Below are 21,680 nucleotides of genomic sequence, written 5' to 3' on the forward strand. Positions count from 1 at the left end.
ACTGAGCTTCATTGGAAGAATCCTAAGTAAATGCAGTCCAAAAATGACGGAAGTAGGTTACAGTACACTTGTTCGCCCACTGCTTGAATACTGCTCACCGGTGTGGGATCTGTACCAGATAGGGTTGATAGAAGAGATAGAGAAGATCCAATGGAGAGCAGCGCTCTTCATTACAGGATCATTTAGTAATCGCGAAAGCGTTACAAAGATGATAGATAAACTTCAGTGGAAGACTCTGCAAGAGAGATGCTAAGTAGCTTGGCACGGGCTTTTGTTGAAGTTTCGAGAACATACCTTCACCAAGGACTCGAGCAGTATATTGCTCCCTCCTATGTATATCTCGCGAAGAGACAATGAGGATGAAATCAGAGAGATTTGAGCCCGCACAGAGGCATACCGACAAACTTTCTTTCCACGAACAATAAGAGACCGGAATAGAGAGAGAACTGATAGAGGTACTAAAGGTACCCAACGCCACACACCGTCAGGTGGCTTGTGGAGTATGGATGTAAATGTAGATGTAGATGTAGAAGCAATTATGCAGGTGATATTAAATCAGTCAACAGAAATAAAAGTAGATGCGAACAAAGGATTTTCACACATGAGCAAAAGATTTGGTCAGATAAACAAAAGGTTATCTAACTTTAATGATAAATTGCTTGATTTTGATTCTCACCACAATGGAAGGACTAGAACAAACAACACACAAAATCTTGTGTCATGCTTTGTCACCATTTTCTCAAGGCACTGCATTTGTCATGTGGTGAGCATTATGTAAACTCAATAAGTTTACAGTTCTATTTACATGTGTACATGTAATACTTATGGAAAATATTGAACTTTGAAAATTAATAAATCATGTGAAGTAACCCTTTATTTATTATGCAGAAGTAGTAGTCCGTTAAATGATTCCGCCATATCATGGAAAATGCAAAACTCGTATGACAGGATCCTTTTAACCAGCCCGTTAATGATGTTTCAAATTTGGCACAACACATTTTTGGAGCCCAAATCATTCTGGTCTATTTTATTTTCAAAATAACACTCATAAGCTTCTTTAATTAGAGGCAGATTTTCCCTCTGCACTTTTAAAATGAATTTGCCACAAACATAACAAAAAAATTTATTTTTTACACATTTGTAAGACATGTTGCTCCTTCTATAATGCAGCGCTTAAGGAAGCACACTATTAGCTGACAGTGCATTAGCCATTTCACAGCTGAAGAATTTACAGCATTAGCTTATTTCATTAAATAAAGCTTCCACTCCTCTAGCATCTAAGCAGGACACATTCCATTTGTAACAGATCTTCTTCCAAGTAGATTGTTGGAGCAAACCTTGGCCTGGGCAAAATAGCCAGTATTGTGAGGAAAAGTTTATTGCTGTCATTCCTGAAGTCATGGATCACAATCACCTAAAGCAAATATGTCACTTGTTGACCCAATTAAATAAAATTATATTATTTTAATCAGTGCCTTTAGCATCCTATGCTAATCAAAATGAAAACATTTACTTTAATATTACAAAAATACTTTAATATTACATATTAACACTTATGTTACTTAATTTGTGTATAATATTTTATATCTAATAATACCGGAGACACCTTGGGTTTTTGTGGCTGTGGACCATGTTGGCCCACTGCCTTGTGGCAGGGGAGAATGGCAGGCATTCCCAGTGCATGCATGTATGTGGTGTACATAGTGACACAAATTATTACAGGATTTCATACACCAATACTGACAGTAGATATTATTGAATATGATGTAGAATTGCTGATTATACATATTATAGAATTTTACAGTTATTAAGAAAGGTTTACCAAATGTCCAACATGTTCAATTTCAAAAAATATCTCTAGGATCTTCAGAATACAGTTGGTCATTTGGGGGGAATAAATGTTTGGCAATATGATGATTTGAGAGCATATTTTAAGGAAGTTTCACAGATAATCACAATGATTTTTTAAAATATAAATATGGCGGACTGTTTTAGAACATTAAAGCTGATTGGATAATCATAGTATGAAGAATGCTAATGCTAACTGGCAGTGAATGAAGGTAAACTTTGTAATTCTGATTAGTTGCAATATGTAAAAAAACAAATTTTCCTTTCTGGCTGGGGTGGCCGAGCGGTTCTAGGCGCTGCAGTCTGGAACCGCGAGACCGCTACGGTCGCGGGTTCGAATCCTGCCTCGGGCATGGATGTGTGTGATGTCCTTAGGGTTAGGTTTAAATAGTTCTAAATTCTAGGGGACTGGTGACCTCAGAAGTTAAGTCCCATAGTGCTCAGAGCCATTTGAATCAATTGAAAAAATTTTCCTCAAGGAGCCAAGGAAAAAGAGGCTCCTTGAGGAAAATTTATTTCTTTACATATTTCAACTAATCAGAATTACAAACTTTTATTGATGTAATCTTACATCCATATGTGTAAACAGTTAAGATTACACCTATTCTAAACTTAGTCATTTATTAATTGTCTACTTTAAATAATACAAGGAGAAATATAATAAACAAAAAGAAATTGTTTGCAATAATTTTTGTCATCACTGCCTTTTGTGTTTACTTAGCCTGTCATCTGTAGTATCATTACTTCCAATCATCATAGTCGTTGTCATCCTAACAGGACAGCTGTGAAAATTACATCTTTGTTGTCACAAATATTTGGCTGTTTCTTCCGAATATGTTGCTATTTCCGAGGTTGTGGTTATGGTGGGACCTGAGATCACAGCTTCCCCTCACCCCCCACCCCTCCCACCCCCATCCCTTCCTGAACACATCCTTTCTATATCAACATAAAAATGTCACGTCGCTTGTCTTGTTTCCAAACATATCAGCCACCCGCTGCTCTCTCATTAGCTGTGTAGAACGATTGGCTGACACCCCGTGTCATTCACATCGTACCTCACTGTGAATATTGACAACATTGTTGCACAAAACACATAAGTTCGCCTCTGGCTCCAATCTAGACTTTCAGCATCTCCTGCAGAAATGTATGCTATTGTTGAACATTCATCCAATTTTCAAGTCATTTTGATTCTGAGTTCAAATGGATTCAGGCAAACTTCAGTTTAAGTGTGGTAGAGGTCCCTAGAAAGCCAAAGTACTTAGTGTATATTCCGAAGGTTGACTGCATGGTAAAATTTACTGCCTGTTTAACATTCCACTGCTTGTCCTCATCATAGTTCTCAGCCAAGTTGGTGTTACTGTTTCTCCTCCATGTTCGATAGTATTGCGCTTGAGTAACAGTGAATTGTGGACACTGGTATCCGCTAGAGTGTAGGCCATAAGTAACAATAGCAACTAATAGCTAAATAAAACATCACAATCTCGATTCAGTCAGAGGCTCAAACTTTCGCTCATCCTGTAATTTAGTGACATTTGTTGGTGTAATCTCTACAATGTGTCATGGTATTGTCTCCGCAACGCAACATTCCATTGTAATTTACTCTTGTGATAACAGTTGCGGTGAGTTTAATGTGATTTATTTCATTTGTTATAGATTTACTTTTGGATTAATTTTCTTTCATCATAATGTTCTAAAGGTGATTAAAAGCTGGTAACATTGATTAAAAGCTGGTAAGCTTTTTCCCTGGTATCCTAATATGCGAACTGGGACTGAATTTCTTATTTGCAATCCACTTGGTGAATTGTTAGAGTTTCTCATAACCAAATAAAATATTGAGTTGGGTTCAGAATCAAGTAATGGTTTTCGAAGTACAAGATTTTCACCTTTGAATGTTACTTTTACTTAAAAAGCAGCGTATATGTAAGTTTACAGCATCCATAAATGTATTAAAGCTTTTGTTACACACCTGTTCCAATACATTAAAAGTTTGTAAGTTGATAAAATTTCATGTTCTTTCCTCCTGTTCCTCACAAAATTGTCAAGTTTTAAGCAGAGCATTAAATTGTTATAGTGACTGGTTCATAGTTTCTCGCTTATTCCTTGCACTAGTGCTGCGAGTCCCAAATGTCACATTCAGGAGGACAGTGGTTCAAACCCGCATCCAGCCATCCTGATTTAGGTTATCCATGATTTCCCAAATACAAGACCACTCCCATATTAATCTATTAAACAATGTAAGAATGTTGACCTTAGTGGCAATATTTTAATCTGCAAATATGAGATGACCCCGTATCTTTTGAGTGATAAATCTCATCTTATAATCGGATAACTACAATAATTGATGTGGTTGTGGTACAAAAGGAATTTGTTATATTTTTAACTTGCTGAATGGTAATATGATTAGATTTGAATAGTGTTCTAAAGATGGTTAATGAGTTAGTTTAGAAGCTTGTACGAAGATGGTTAGCTTAATTGTAACAGCCTCCAGAAACTGTACCTGTCAGCTCGGTCTTGCCACCTGAGTCCCTATATGTTCCACTAGGCAGTAGTGATTCCTCTTCCAACACCAATACCCTGCTGTCCTTATCCCTTCCCCGCTCTGCTCCTGATTGTTGCTCCCTGTTCAACACTTTTTTGTTGCAGTCTGACCTGGGTAGTGGTCATGTGTGTGTGAGGTGTGCTTGCTTGTGTGGATGTGTGTGTTCCTCTTAACCGAAGAAGGCTTGAAAGTAATGGCCTTTTCATCATTCTTGTCTGCAACTCAGCATGTCATCTTTATGGAGAATAACAATCTATCCGTAACATAATATTGTCAGCTGTGATGTATACAGTCAAGCTTATCCTTATTTTGCCATATCTAAAGAATTTAAGGATGGATTTCACAAGTAGTGACTTTGGAACAGTGGCCAAGTAGCTAATGACTGAAGTATTAGAACTTTTTCTGGAATTCATTTTAAGCTGAATAATTATTGTAGAAGTTTACATAAGACGGGCGACTTTAAATACATTGTGGTATGGGCATTGGAAAGCAAGTAGACTCTGTTGCTAATATAAATAGAATGTTTTGATAAGTCAGGTATAACTAATTACTGCAAGTAAAACCTAATTGGTGAAGAAAGGATAATGATGAATGAATATGTAAATATTATGTTATTAACGGAACTGACATAATGAACAGATTTGATTCTACTGAAATCCTTGTGGCTATTAGACTTTAAAAGAAAAGAAGAGAAAATGTAATAATAAGAGTGAGTTTAAGAAGCAGAACATATTCAAGTGCTGAGAACCATAAGGGCCTAAAGCACACAGTTGCTGAGCCCACATTTAAGTGAATACCAGAAAAACCATCGAGAGAGCCTGTCACGAATGCTCATACATACTGTGTGGGCCTAAAGAACAACTCAACCGACTCACCATAAGATCAACAGGTGTCAGAAGCATGAATAAGTGCTACAGTCTCACAATTGATGATGTGCTTAAACCTGATGTCTGTGCTCATCATTACCTATCACAGTCGAAGTTCATTTCAAGAGAGAGATTGGAGAAGAATTAATAAATAAAAAAATCAAGATTTAAAACCTAACCGATACTTTCATGGTTTTGCCTCCCAAAATGCTGTCAGTTTTTAATTGTCTGGGGTTTCTTTCTTTGTTAGTGGCCTCTCACGAATGCAAAAATGCATGTCCCAACACGTGATAAGCCTTGCTAGAATCATTGCATTACAAAGGATGAAATGTAGATTGTGCAGTTCAGAGCAGAAATAAAGAGGAGGATGATTTGCAGGGTCAACGCCGCCAGCAGAGAAAAGTAAGCTTAACAGCTACATGATTATCAGCTTATTGTTAATGCTGGTTTTGCCATTTTTTTCCCATGGCTAAAAGTCTCCACCATTTTTTGGTACGAAACAAACTTTGTAGTTATTGATCAAGATTTAATAGCACCTGGTACTCTTTGTCCCGTCCGATGGCCCTTGTAAATGTCTGCCTTGCTTACTTCCACATCTAATTTTTCACATACAACCTGTATGGGCTTTATGTATTGGGTCACTTGCACAACTTTGAATACCCACAGGCTGTTTTGCTTTCAGTACTGTTTTAGTTCATCAGTAGTAGCAGACAGTTTGTCTTCCAAATCCTGTGTCTTTTTCTCATACTCAGACACAGCCTTTTGTAGATCACTAATTTCAGAAGTATTGCTAACAATAGTTAACATGCATTTGAAGTAAGTCGTCTGCAGTTACTGCATCTGGTATAGTGCTTACAATCTGATCAAGGGTATCTGTGTCGTGGAGCGCAGAGTGGATCAGTTCTGCTATACCTCAAACTAAGGCCTTACTTTCTGCCAATGGCTGGGCTGCTACACCTGCTGTTGCTCTGCTGCCAGATGTGCTGTTGTTAGCTTTCTGGTTTGCAATATTTTGCAGTGTATGTGATGGTGTGGACAATAAATGAAGCTCTAGTGTGAAGAGCATTACTATTTATATAAGTTCCACTTGTACTACACAGCAGTGCTTCAGAGAATACAATTGATTTCAACCAAAATTTGCGAGCTGAACCTAATGCACATTACGTTACAACTGTTACGGAGACTAGTTAACAGAACTCTTTGAATTTCTCAAGGTTGGAGTTCCATGATTTTCAAAAGTGTAATTTATGTGATACAAGACTGAACAAATCCAAGGTCTGGAGAGTCAGGTATAGTATTGAGTTTACTGTTATAGTATTTCTTGATCAGTAAAGATCACAATTGTATTTATAACCTGACTGATCAATAAAGTATTGTAGTCTATAAATACGTACAGGATTTCAAATTTTTTTCTCTCTCGTTTTTCTGTACTAAAGAAAGAAATGTTTATACAAGGAAGAACCATTGAGTATAAAATATGAAAATTAACTATCATGGGGGGTATAAAAATAATGAGACTGGTAACATTCTGCATGAACTGATAGCACTGTTGCCCCCCTTTCACACAACTGTTAGGTTGAATAAAGCGCTTGACTTGGTATTAGTTTTAAATTGTTTCAGTAGATACTTAAATATCGGAAAGTGTGTGAAGTAAAGACATTGAGTGGACCAGCAATTGTATAACCAATGTTCCACCGAAATTTTGGGTGAAGTTAGATGTAACTACTATTGCAACTTTCGAAAAGTTACCAAGGTCTAATGGAGAATGTTCCCCACATAGGGTACAAGTGTCCAGATGACACAACTCCTTTTCAGCAGGAGAAGAAATGAAAGACAAAGTTTGTGGGGGAAATAATCGTGCTAAAGAATGGATAGCGGTATGGAAAGAGTGAAGAGTTTTTTGAAGTTAGAGTACCAATTGACATGAGAATAACTATTTGTGAGTTAAATTTGAATGTATTAGTGTCCATCAAATCTTGACACAGTTTGAGCATCTGAAAACTATGCAGAGGAGGTTCCAGAAACATCAGAACTAAGCACAACAATCTGAAGGATTTTAGTACTGATCTTCAGGCTGCCTTCTAAAGGAGCTAGGATCTTGCGATAAAAGTTGATGAGTAAAGGATTTTTTAGTATGATTCTGAGACAAAAATACCATAGTTGGAAGTGGCACACTAATCTAAAATCAAATTAGTGTTGTTCCGGCAGTCGGGGAACAGTAGACAAAGAATTTGTGCCTCCAGTACACACTTTCAATCAAACATTTTATCGAGTAGTCTGCAAAAGACTTTAAAAGGGTGACATGTGCATCCAAGGGTTCTTCAGCATTCCTACTTGCTGGATCACAAGCCCTGTGACTACTTTTTATTATGCCCATGCAAGGGCTTAACTTTGGTACTTATGTCTGACATCCAGAAGAGCATAACCAATTATTTCAGTAGATGCCTTCCAGAATTGCTACATGGACTGGAAACAGCATCTCTATCAGAGTGTAACTATCACAGGTAACTATTTTGAAGGGGTCTACCTTGATATGTGCAAAGAATAGAAATCATGGTCAAAAAAAAAAGTCTCATTATTTTTCTGACACCCTCATAGTATTAAAAAGCCTGAAGTACGGTTAGTTTTACAGTTTATCTTGTCTACTTGTTGCTAATTTATGTTTTCAATGAGCGGAAATATTTTGTTTGCAGTAGTGATCACCAGTTAACTGAGGATGACCTTGCATTACTATGTGATTTGTTCTACTTGCCATTTGAACATGGAGGACAGGGTCTTCAACTTTTGCAAGAGTTCAATTGGCTTAAAAGCAATGCCCATGTTGTTACACTTCAGAATCGCAACAAGGCTGATGCAGAGCATGGTAACAAACCAGAGGTATGTTCATTTGTTGTTTTAAAGCAGTGTTATTGGTACAACAATAATATGGAACATCATATGTTATTCCATGATCTTAATCAAAGACTCTAATTACCGTAGCAATGTGTAATTACTTTGAAACTTGTCAGATGCTGCTGTGCAATCCATCTGCAGATAAAATCAAACTTCTGTCTCTTTTTTGTATAAATGATATATTAAAATTTACAGTATTCATTATAAGTATGATTTACAGACCATCTAAGTAACTGGTTATTAATGCCGCAATAGTGTCCATACATTCACTGCTTTTCGTTGTGAACATTTCCCATTGTAACTGTTGCTTAGGTGACCAAATCGTATATTTATTTCCTGAGAGTGTAATCATTTTTCTGATCAGTTTGCATTTGCTAGGAGTCCCTGTAAATTTTTATATTGGCACTTTGAAGGACTCCTCCTCCTTTTACAGTTTGTGAAGCAGCCTCCTTGATATTGAGAGCAAAGGTTCAAGTCTTTGCTATCTTTCGCATTTAGGCATCTAACAACTGGATATCTGATTCTTCTTTTGTAAGGCTTTGTGCGACAGTACATGATTTCTTGAGAGCTAAAGCTCCTTCTGTAATGTAGTTTGCCACTCCGAAATCCATTAAGATGCTCAGAATATTGTATAGCCATCTCTGAAAGCTGGTTGTCGCTACTACTCTTTCCGTACATGTGTATTATGGACTTCATGTATTCCATGTGTGAATGTTAAAGTGTGTGTGCTGCCTTCCTTACAAGTTTGTTGTGTTTAAATTAGTTTCTAATGGCCTTTTCAAATCCTCTTGTCTGAAAATAATGTTTGATGTTTTGCATGACCCTTGCCTGATGTTGACAGTGTTGCAGAGATGGCAGTTTCATTCTTTTGGTGAATCATTCTTTTGCATAAGAGAGTCTTGTAAAGATGTTTATTTGTTTAATGAGTTGCAATAATTCATAGGAAAACAAGCCTTTATTCAGTTTTGACAAAATCTTGGTCATATCCCAACTAGCTTCCTTACGCGTTGTTCTCTTCAGTATGAAACCATCTACTCTTCCAGTCTCATTGTTGTCAGAACATGTACTATCAATCAAGAGAGCTAAGTAAGCTATTATGTGGCATTCTAGCTAATGTTAAGTATTTGCAGAAACAGTTTTCAATATTAATCCCAAGACGTTGTCTTAAACAAAATCAATTTTTATTAAGCTGCCATGTATCACATCTGAATCATTTGTGTTCTGTTGCGTCCACGCTACAAAAATTCATGAATAGAAACTTAATCTGCTACACATCTCTGTGTATTTCTAGTTACTCAAGCTTATATTATAATTTCCTCATTTTCTGCCCAACTAACATTGATTTCGTTTTTCAGTTCTCCTCATGTTGCTTATCCACTTAGTGCTGTTGCTGCAACCTAGATCCTTCCATCTCATACCATCTGCACCTGTCCCCTGTCTTGCCTCTGTGTTTGGGGGGACACCAGTTCATATCCCAGTCTGACAATTCATATTTAGGTTTTCTGTGAATTCTCTAAATCTGTAAAGACTAGTGCTCTGATAGTTTGTAAGATGATCAACCTGATTTTAGTAGTCCATTCTTCCATGCCTAGTCGTCTGTTCCTCCCTGCCTTTTCTGTAGCATGCCAGTCTGTAGTTGTGAAACTTAACATGTTAATGAATACTGGATGATATTTGCTTAATAATTTACACACTACCGCAATTTTGGTTTCATTTTTTCACACATTTATTATCCTTGAAGTTCTATTGGTGGGACTGTTGCCAGTTTCTTAACTTTGTGAGAAAAATAACGTATAAGTCTATGTGGACTGTTGTGTTATTTCCAAATTAAAACAAATTTATAACTATATATTATAATACCACCCCCCCCCCCCCCCCCCCAAAGAACTATGGACCTTGCCATTGGTGGGGATACAGATAGCTGTACCATAGGTGCAATTACAAAGGAGGGGGTATCTGTTGAGAGGCCAGACAAAAGTGTGGTTCCTGAAGAGGGGCAGCAGCCTTTTCAGTGGTTGCAGGGTGTGGATGATTGACTGTTCTGTCCTTGTGACATCAACCAAAATGCCCTTGCTGTGCTGGTACTGCGAATAGCTGAAAGCAAGCGGAAACGACATCTGTAATTTTTCCCGAGGGCATGCACCTTCCCAAGGGCATGGTTTAATGATGATGGCGTCCTCTTGGGTAAAATATTCCAGAGGTAAAATAGTCCCCCACTTGGATCTCCAGACAGGGACTACTCATTAGGCTGTAGTTAACAGGAGAAACAAAACTGGCTTTCTACGGATCAGAGCGTGGAATGTCATATCCCTTAATTGGGCAGATAGATTAGAAAATTTAAAATGTCAAATGGATAGGTTAAAGTTAGCTGTAGTGGGAATTAGTGAAGTTCAGTGGCAAGAGGAACAGGACTTCTGGTCTGGTGAATACAGGGCCATAAATGCAAAATCAAATATGGGTAATGCAGGAGTAGGTTTAATAATGAGTAAAAAAAAATAGGAATGAGGATAAGCTACTATGAAAAGCATAGTGAATGCATTATTGTAGCGAAGATAGACAAGAAGCCCACACCCACCATAGTAGTACAAGTTTATTTGGCAGCTGGTTCCACAGATGAGGAGGAGATTGAGGAAATGTATGATGATGAGATAAAACAAATTATTCAGATTGTTAAGGGAGCTGAAAATTTAATAGTCACGGGGGACTGGAATTCAATAGGGAAATAGGGAGAGAAGGAAAAGTAGTAGGTGAATATGGACTGGAGGAAATGAATGAAAGAGGAAGATACGTGGTAGAATTTTACACAAAGCATAATTTAATCATAGTTAATATTTGGTTTAAGAATCATGATAGAAGGTTGTACACATGAAAGAGACCTAGAGACACTGGAAGGTTTCAGATTGATTATATAATTTTCTTCACCTAGTAGATGTACAATGAAGTGCCACAAAATCTTGCCATGCGAGTTCTTCGCAGTTTGCAGAGTGTCGATAGCTGGAAGAGAGCTTTGAATGATTGCAGCTATGAAATGAAGTAACCACCATTTAAATCACTCTTCTGTATTTTGCTGGTTTGATACAATATTACAGTGCCAGGTGAACAGATCGCTTATTAATTTATAAATAAGAAGAGCACAGCTGAAGTGAGTCTTAGAATTGAATCTCTAAACAGGATGATTTTTCTATTAAAATTTCTTCAGCTGTTTCCGGGCGTTGTCATTAGCAGCAGCGCCTCTTTCTCCATGCTTTCTAAGGCACGCCATTCTGCAGCAGCAATGTATAACAGGCCCCACTGCATCATATCTTGTCGATCTTCTAATTTCACACTTATTTCACCATATCTGCACATACACCAGACCACAGGATGCACAGCGGGAAGTTCTCTGTTAAATACTACATAAAAAATGTTTTTACATTGACATTTTTTGCTGGCTTGAGATGAAGAAGGGTAATATGTTATTCTAAATGAACAACATGTCTCACCGCAGGGATAACAATGGATGTTGCTAGGAGTCTGTTACTTGCTCTCAAGTGGCAGGTGCAGATGTGAAGGTTTTAGCTCATAATATGGTGATCTCCTCTGTGGTGATTAGTCGTAGTCGATTGGAACATTTATGGCCAGTATGCCTGCCCTTGTATGTAGTCTTAACATTGGGCTACTGTCACATCTGAATGCCCCACAAATCTGGACACAGCATATTTATTCCAGCCACAATGAAGCCCCTTTCACACACTGTCTGGTATAGGTAACACTGTCTCACACAAGTGTTCTCCACAATGATCATGCAACATCTGATGTTGTTCACACCTTCGGATACCGTACCAGGCCTGATAACAACACTAAACATGAACAATACCAGTGCACTGAGATGGCCTTTCTACCTAACAGATATAATTTTATCTTTCATGATGTACATGTTCACTGATGGTGTGCTGTGTGGAATTAGACTGAAATCCAACCATGTCTTGTGGGTGTTTGGCCTTTTTTGTCAGGAACTTTACTTGAGTGGCTGTTAGAGTAACTTCTTAAAACATTCAAATTTTTACTTATAATGATTATACCATTGATGCTCCTTGAAGCTGATTGTAGTTGCTCATTTATCATACTCGTGTACCATTAAAGTTTGTTGTGTAAACAACTTCTGCAAGGATTTGATTGCAAAACCCTTATACTTGCTTGTGTTTAGTCTTGCAACTTTGTTTGCATTATTTGGGTCTTTTGATCTGTCAGTTGCTTTGCATCTTGATTATAGCTTTAGTTCCTTCCACACTTTGTGAAGCATAATAAATTCATTGATATTGACAGTTGTTTTTGATACCTGCATCAAACATAAGTTTTTGTTTACGACTCTTTTTTTTTCTTTTTTTTTCTTTTTTTTAAACTCTGGTAAAATCCTTATAGTGACAATGAATTTATAGTGTCAACCTGAAAAGCACCAAATATATTAATTCCAGTTTTAGTCAGCTGCTCGCAGAAACTCAAGTATATTTTGACAGAATGTTTCACCTTTATTGAAGGGTAAATTTCATCTATACAAATTGCAACAGATCATTATTATAGTCTTGCACAGACCATCTACATCTGTGTGATTACTCTGCTATTCACAATAAAGTGCCTGGCAGAGGGTTCAGTGAACCACCTTCAAGCTGTCTATCTACCATTCCACTCTCGAATCGCAAGCGGGAGAAATGAACGCTTAAATTTTTTTTTGTGAGCCTTGATTTATCTTATTTTATCATGATGATTATTTCTCCCTATGTAGGTGGGTGCCAACAGAATGTTTTCACAATCGGAGGAGAAAACTGGTGATTGAAATTTCATGAGAAGGTCTTGTCTCAACAAAAAACGCCTTTGTTTTAATGATTGCCACTCCAATTCACATATCATGTCTCTGACACTATCTCCCCTATTTTGCGATAATACAAAACGAGCTGCCTTCTTTGTACTTTTTCAATGTCATCCGTCAGTCCCACCTGATGCTGATCCCACACTGCACAGCAATACTCCAGAATAGGGTGGACAATTGTGGTGTAAGCAGTCTCTTTGGTAGACCTGTTGCACCTTCTAAGTGTTCTGCTAGTGAATCGCAGTCTTTGGTTTGCTCTACGCACAATATTATCTTTGTGATTGTTCCAATTTAGGTTATTTGTAATTGTCATCCCTAAGTATTTAGTTGAATTTACAGCCTTCAGATTTGTGTGACTTATCGCGTAATCGATAATTTCTTTTAGTACTCTTCATGATCAGTAGCCACTTTTTGCATCATACACATATCTTATCTAAATAATTTTGCAAGTCGTTTTGATCGTCTGATGACTTTACAAGACAGTAAATGACAGCATCATCTGCAAACAATCTAAGACGGCTACTCAGATTGTCTCCTGTGTCGTTAATATAGATCAGGAACAATAGAGGGCTATAACACTTCCTTGGGGAACGCGAGGGCTATAACACTTCCTTGGGGAACGCCAGATATTACTTCTGTTTTACTCGTTGTCTTTCCATCTATTACAACGAACTGTGACCTTTCTGACAGGAAATCACAAATCCAGTCGCCCAACTGAGGCAATATTCCATAGGCATGCAATTTGGTTAGAAGACGCTTGTGAGGAACGGTGTCGAAAGCCTTCTGGAAATCTAAAAATATGGAATCAATTTGACATCCCCTGTCGATAGCACTTATTACTTCATGAGTATAAAGAGCTAGTTGTGTTTCACAAGAATGATATTTTCTGAAACCGTGCTGACTGTGTCACTAAATCGTTTTCTGCAAGGTACTTCATAATGTTCAAATACAGTATACGGTCCAAAACCCAACTGCAAATCATCGATAGTGTTATAGGCCTGTAATTCAGCAGATTACTCCTACTCCCCTTTTTGGGCATTGGCGTGACTTGAGCAATTTTCCAGTCTTTAGGTATGGATCTTTCTGTGAGCGAGTGGTTTATATAATTGCAAAATATGGAGCTATTTTATTAGCATACTCTGAGAGGAACCTCACTGGTATACAATCAGGACCGGAGACCTTGCCTTTATTAAGTGATTTAAGGTGCTTCGTTACTCCCAGAATATCTAATTCTATGTTTCTCATCTTGGCAGTTGTCCTTGATTGGAGTTCAGGAGTATTTACTTCGTCTTCTTTGGTCAAGGAGTTTCGGAAAACCGTGTTTAATAACTCTGCTTTAGTGGCACTGTCATCAGTGACTTCACCATTGTTATCGCGCAGTGAAGGTATTGATTGCGTCTTGCCACTGGTGTGCTTTATGTATGACCAGAATCTCTTCAGGTTTTCTGCCAGATTTTGAGACAGAATTTCCTCGTGGAAATTACTAAAAGCATCTCGCATTGAAGTATGCACCATATTTCGAACTTCTGTAAAACTTTGCCAATCTTGGGGATTTTGCATTCTTTTAAATTTGGCATCCTTTTTTCGTTGCTTCTGCAACAACGATTTGACCCGTTTTATGTACCATGGGGGATCAGTACCATCACTTTTTAATTTATGTGTTATATATCTCTCAATTGCTGTCGATGCTATCTCTTTGAAAACATTCCACAACTTTTCTACACTTACATGATCAGATCAGAAGGAACGAAGACTGTCTCTTAAAAAGGCATTAAGAGCAATTTTATCAGATTTTTTAAATAGATATACTTTGCGTTTCTTTTTGATGGTTGTAGGTGTTACGGTATTCAGCCTAGCAGCAACTGCCTTGTGGTCGCCAATCCCTGTATTCGTCACAATACTCACTATTTGCCCAGGATTATTTGTTGCAAAAAGGTCATGTATGCTTTCGCATACATTTACGCTTTGAGTGGGCTCATGAGCTAATTGTTCAAAATAATTTTCTGAGAAAGCATTCAGTACAATTTCGGATGATGTTATATGCCTGCCGCCGGCTTTAAACGTATAATTTTTCCAGCATATCGAGGGTATATTAAAGTCACCACTGACTATAATTGTATGAGTGGGGTACTTATTTGAAATGAGACTAAAGTTTTCTTTGAACTGTTCAGCAACTATATCTTCTGAGTCGGGGGGTCAGTAAAATGATCCAATTAATAGTTTCGTCTGATTGTCAGGTATAACCTCTACCCATACTATTTCACATGAACTGTCTACTTCAATTTCGCTATGAGGCAAACTACCTCTGACAGCAATAAATCCTCCACCACCAACTGTATTTAATCTATCCTTTCTGAATACTGTTATATCGTTTGAAAAAATTTTGGCAGAACTTATTTCCGGCTTTAGCCAGCTCTCTGTAGCTACCACTATTTGAGCTCCAGTGCTTTCTATTAGGGCTTGGAGCTCTGGTTCTTTCCCAACACAGCTACGACAATTAACAACTACAATACCAATCGTTTCTACAACTACCTTACTGTGTTTACCTGCCCACCTATAGGCAGACGTTCCTTCTGTGGTTCCCTAAGACCCTCTAACCTAAAAAACTGCCCAGTCCCTTCCACACAGCCCCCGTTACCCGTGTAGCCACCTCCTGTGTGTAGTGGACTCCTGAGGCCGGTATTACACTATCATATTTCTTTGTCAAAGATGTGATCAAATATTCCATCAAATATATTTGACAAAGATCTTTGACGTAGCGCTAGAAGGGGTATTACATTGTCATCAAATTTTTTGTCAAAGTTCAAGATGGCTAACAACAACTTGTAATTAACCGCAGCAGTTGCACGTACTGCAATTTCATTCTGTGCACATGCAGGAAAGAAGTGGGGAGGAAAAAGGAACCAAACATATGAGGTTGACAGTCTTAAATTCCTGGGATTACTACGTGATAATAAATTCAGTTGGGAGGAGCACACCACAGAACTGTAGAAACGCCTTAACAAATCTGTATTTGCAATTTGAGTGTTAGCAGACATAGGCATCATAAAAATGAAAAAGCTTGCATACTTTGCCTACTTTCATTCCATAATGTCATATGGTATAATATTTTGGGGTAACTCTTCAAGTCAAACAAAAGTTCTCAGAGTCCAAAAACGTGTCGTATGTATTATTTGTGGAGTAAATACATGGACGTCCTACAGAAACCTCTTCAACGAACTGGGTATACTAACTACTGCCTCTCAGTATATTTACTCCTTAATGAAATTTGTCCTGAATAATATATCTCTTTTTCCAACAAACAGCTCAGTTCATACATACAATATCAGGAACAAAAATGTTCTGCACAAGGAGTTAAAAGCACTTACTTCAGTTCAAAAAGGGGTCCACTACTCAGGAAAACTCATCTTCAATAGTTTGCCAGCAAACATAAAAAATTTAGTTACAAATAAAGATCAGCTTAAAAGGAGCCTGAAAGACTTACTAGTGGCCAACTCCTACTCCATTAACGAAATTTTTAATAGAAGCAAATGATGTATTGTATTTATTCATACTATTAGTATTGTTATTTCAGCTTAAAAAAAAAAATTGACATGTTCCACATCCACGAGGATCTCCTCAGCGCGGATCTATGGAACGAGAAACTAATCTAATCTGGGTGAAGCCATGGGTTTTATGATGACACGATAAAAGCATTCAACAAAACTTGTTATGTGAGCTTACAGTGGAAGACGTCAAGTTGTACATCAGTTACTTAAGAATGGATGAGTATACATTTCTGTATGTGCTCAGTGAAGTGTATCCTCATATCACAAAGCACAATATTCACTTAAGAACTGCTACATCTTCAGAAGACAGACTCACTGTAACACTCCGATTCCTTGCTACAGGAGAGGGTTATGTTAGGTCAGATCAGGTCTCCAATCTTAATCTATTTTTGTGTGCAGGGTGCCTAACTTTGTAAAGCACCTCATCAGCTTCATAGATCTCTATTAATTTTGTAGTTGTGGGCACACACCAGTTGTATTTACCGGCAATGTTTATAAAAACACTACAGACGACAGAACGCTGTAGCGATGCTAACGCTCCGTACGGTAATATGTTACATTGCAGTGAACAGAAGACAAGCGATTTCTTTGGTCAAATCTACAGCGAGGTCCTAGATTTGATCAAATATTGGACGGCATTTGACAAAGTTTCTATTACACCATCAAATATCTTTGACAAAGATACTTGACAAAGAAATTTGATAGTGTAATACCGCCCTGACCTATTAAGCAGAACCCGGAAATCCACCACCCGATGATGCAAATCAAGTAATCTGCAGCCTACATGGTCACAGAACCGCTTCGACCTCTGATTCAGACACTCCACTCGGCTCTGCACCAAAGGACCACAGTCGGTTATATCGACGATGCTGCAGATGGGAGCTCCGCCTTAATCTCAGAAATAAGACTGGCAGTCTTTACGGTTTCTGCTAGTCGCCCGAAACCAGACAGAATCTGCTCCGATCCAATGCGACACATGTCATTGGTACCAACATGAGCCACCACCTGCAGTTGGCTGCACCCTGTACTCTTCATGGCATCTGGAAGCACCCTTTCCACACATCTGGAAGCACCCTTTCCACATCCGGAATGACTCCCCCCCGGAATGCACACAGAATGCACACTGGCTTCCGTCCCCTCCATGGCAGCCATGTTCCTAAGGGGCCCCATTACGCGCCTAATGTTGGAGTTCCCAGCTACCAGCAAACCCACCCTCTTGTGAATGCCCAGACCTTGCGGGCCAAGAAGCTTCCTCTGGAACAGGGTGGACGACTCCATTCGGCTCAGAGACATCATCAGCCACAGATAACGCTTGAAACCTGTTTGTCAAATGAACCAGGGAGGCCCTACGATTGGCCCCTTGTAAAGTTTTGTACTGCCTGCCAGCCTTTGGAATGATCTCCCACTCGACCAAGGGTGAGGGGTCAACCTTAGTGCAGGCAGTACCTGGAGCGGTCACAGCAGTGGACTGATCGGAGGAAAGGTGGGACGTGTTCGACGTTCCTCGCATTCGATCCCTCACAGTGACACCCCTTGGCAGCAGCCTCAAGCTGTGTGATGGAAGCCAAAGCAGCCTGGAGCTGTGAGCGAAGGGTCGCCAACCCAGCTCACATCTGTACACAAGAATCACGGTTCCCATCCATTACTGCAGTCGCTCCTGTTTGAAGCTCGTAAAAATATGTAACAATTGAATGGTGTACTCGCCTTATTAGTAGCAGGAACTAGCGGTGCTGCTCTCGCTGATGGTCTAACTGACACTGAGCTGTTCTAAGCAAACAAACAAAAGCCTTTACAATACGAGGCCTTTACAATACAACGGCGGTACTGTACACTACACTGTTATTCCAATAAAAGGTTGTTTCTAGTAAGCACTCAAACACGCAAGAAATTACAAAAATATACTAGTAACTACGCAAATAACTGAAAATAAGTTGCTCCTGTTTGAAGCTCATAAAAATATGTAACAAGCGAACGGTGTACTCGCCTTATTAGTAGCAGGAACTAGAGGTGCTGCTCTCGCTGACGGTCTAACCAGCACTGATCTGTTCTAACCAAACAAACCAATTCTTTGTGGGAGATTTTCCCATAAGTATTCATATATGGCCTTTCAGAAGATTACAAAAGAACATTGCCACGTGTGAGTACACGTTCCATTTACTTCCTCAGTGGGTAAAGAGAGCATGGAGGTATCTGTGTGACTAAACTACTTTGTTTGCTTCTGAGGTAACCTATAAAAGCATTTGCAACAAGTGTGCTGCATTAGGTCTCTTCCCAAACACCTTCATCCTACTGTTACATATTGTGCCAGTGAAGTGACATGGGCTTCTGACCCAGGTTTTCTTTCTTCCTTCAGAATCATGTGGCATTCAGTGGGGGCAAATATACAGTGTGCTGGAATTAAACACATGTAGTGACAGACTGTACATATTCTACTTGCCACATTTGGAATTGTTTTCTGTAAGCAAAAACATGTTAAAAATATTTGCCATATGCTTATGCAGTGAATGTACTTAAAACCCTGTCTTTTTTCAGGTACAAGAGTGGTTAGAAAGGGCAGCAAAACTTGATGAAATGAGTAAGGCTGTGAATACCTTATTTCGAAGACTCACCTACTGTGCAAATAGGGAACTGTTGTATGATTTATATCCATATGTTTGGGATATGCGTGGTGTTATATCATTGCTGAACTCTTACATCAAATGGTTAGGTGAGTACTTCCCTTATCTCATACTTTTTTGTTGCATGGTAATGCAGTACATTGGCTGTTGTTGTTTTCTTTCCAGTATACCTTTGTATGTCTCAAGCAATTCTACATTATTCTAGCACAACACAATGTTTATGTGTTTAAAATTGTTACTATTGTTCTTACAAACACACTATAGAGATTCACAGAGAGTAGATGTAGATTTCTTCTGTATTTGTTGGCATGTAATTTGTGTGCTTTCCATTGAACTTAGTGAGTGGATGGCATTCTGTTTCTAAAACTTCACTGTTCAGAGCACAATATTTTACCACTGTGACATGCCAAGTCATATTGTTACAAAAATTATAGTGAGCTTACTTCTTGTTTTGATGTTCAGTTGCTTCATGGAATCATGTAAACAAAAACTGGAAAGGAAACAATTTCAGTTCGTTGTTTTATTGGTGTAATGGCTCTGGTGTGCTATGTTTGAAGTTTTGCAAATAGTAGTGAAGTTTCAGTGTGCCCTATGAAAAATGTTTAAGTTGCTTTGCAACAATCCATTGTGTGTAAGAACCATTCAGCAAAAGAGGGCTTGAGTGTCTTAGGAGTTGGGTGAACTTGCTTTTGTTTTGGATTTTTTTTAGTAGTTGGAAAGTTCTTGAAGTAAACTTAATCATACAATGCAAGAATGCTATGGCTGGTGGCATTTCCATTAAAATTTGAATGATTCATGTCAGATTATCTCATTTCCAGCAGTTGTAAATTTGAGAGGGGGGGGGGGGGGGGAGGAGAGAGAGAGAGAGAGAGAAAGGGGTTGAGAGGGGGAACTACAGCTTAAGATTTTTGTACAATGTGTTCCATCCTTAATCTACATTCATACTCTGCAAGCCACTGTGAATTGCATGCAGAGTGTTCTTAGCATGATAGCACATGTTTGGGTTTCTTCTATTCCAATTGTGTATGGAGCCTGGGAAGAATGACAGCATAAACACCTATGTGCACGATGTAATTAGTTAATTTTGTCATCGAGGTCACTGTAGGAGCAATATGTAGGGGACTGAAGAATACCTTTATATTTGTTACTTAATACTGGTTCTTCAAACTTTGTAAGTAGGTTTTCACAGGATAATTGGTGTCAATCTTGTAGATTCTGCCTGTTCAGGTTTTTCAACACTTCTGTTATGCTCTCCTGTGGGTCAATGAACCTGTGACTGTGTGTGCTAGCCCTCTTAGTATCCTTTCAGTATACCCAGTTAGCATGGGTTCCATACACGTTAGCAACATTATTTTGATGTGGGACATTTTGTAAGCCCACATTTTCCCATTATCCTGCCAATGAACTGAAATCTACCACCTACTTTACCTTCATTGAGCCAATGTAATCATTCCATTTTGTATCTGTACACAATGTTACATGCAGGCTTTTGTATGAGTTGACTGATTCCAGTTGTTACTCATAGCTACTGTTATCATGGGATACCATTTTTCTGTATTTTATCAAATTCACAGTTTTACATTATTGAACGCTTAAATTGCAGTTTTCTTCCAAAGAGTATTTCATTATAGGTAACTGCATCATCTGCAAAAAATGTCTGAGGTTACTAGTAGTATTGTCTGCCAGGTTGCTGACATACAGCATGAAAAACAGAAGTGCCATCACACGTCCCAGGTACACACCTGAAATGGCTTTAACAAAGAGTAAGCCTATAGTAAATGTATTGTTGGTACAGTTAACAAGAACATTGTGCTTTAAGCTTATAAATAAGCTGTTCCTTGCATGGAAGATAAATGGAAAGGATGTAAGGTATTAGATCATAATGGAGAAGCCTGGTAGAAAGAGCCGTAATAACTAGACAGCAGATTTATATGTGCAGACAGACAGGACAGATTTCAGTCAAGTTAAGGACTTAAGACCGTCTGCTGGAGACTGAGAGAAAGCGATAAGGGAATACGAGATCAGGGAAATAAATTTTGAGAAATGTAAAATTAGTAAGTGGAGAATCCCAGCTATAAAAGGAAAACTGACTTAAAACTGTGAAAATAAGATTTTAAATGTAATTGAGAAACTAAATTCGCAATAAAGTTGTGTCTTGGAAAATACGAAGGAAACAAATTTTCTTTTTTATTTGTGATTTTAAATCATTTTAATAATCAAGGCAAGAACTTACCTAATAGTTGAGGTGTTGAGTTGGCGATAGGCACATAAACCAGACAGAACTTTGCTAACCTTTGGATGAACACTTCTGAGCTTCTTAGTGAAATTTTTTTTGTGTCGGATGATGGGCAGGAAGCAAAGCTAGATATGCTAAAACCCGTGCAAGATACACTTTCATTGGGTAAAATTACATCTGTCTTTTAAGGAAAATATTTTATGGGCATGGGTATAGACAGAAAAGATGATAGGCTATGTCAACAGAGTGTACTGCAAATGAAGGGAATGTGTACAAAGCAGAAAAAC

The 21,680-nt window shown here is 38.3% G+C and overlaps 1 protein-coding gene across 1 annotated transcript in view; it reads left to right on the forward strand.

The window, feature by feature from the left end:
* The window catches only part of LOC126473693 (protein O-GlcNAcase), a 152,256-nt gene that overhangs the window by 86,666 nt on the left and 43,910 nt on the right, over positions 1-21,680 (forward strand). Inside the window, exons 9-10 of the mRNA XM_050100932.1 lie at positions 7,947-8,130; positions 19,072-19,246. Of these exons, the coding sequence (XP_049956889.1) occupies positions 7,947-8,130; positions 19,072-19,246 (359 nt within the window). The remainder of the gene's footprint in view (positions 1-7,946; positions 8,131-19,071; positions 19,247-21,680) is intronic.

This window comes from Schistocerca serialis, chromosome 4, assembly GCF_023864345.2.
Source record: "Schistocerca serialis cubense isolate TAMUIC-IGC-003099 chromosome 4, iqSchSeri2.2, whole genome shotgun sequence".
NCBI lineage: Eukaryota > Metazoa > Arthropoda > Insecta > Orthoptera > Acrididae > Schistocerca > Schistocerca serialis.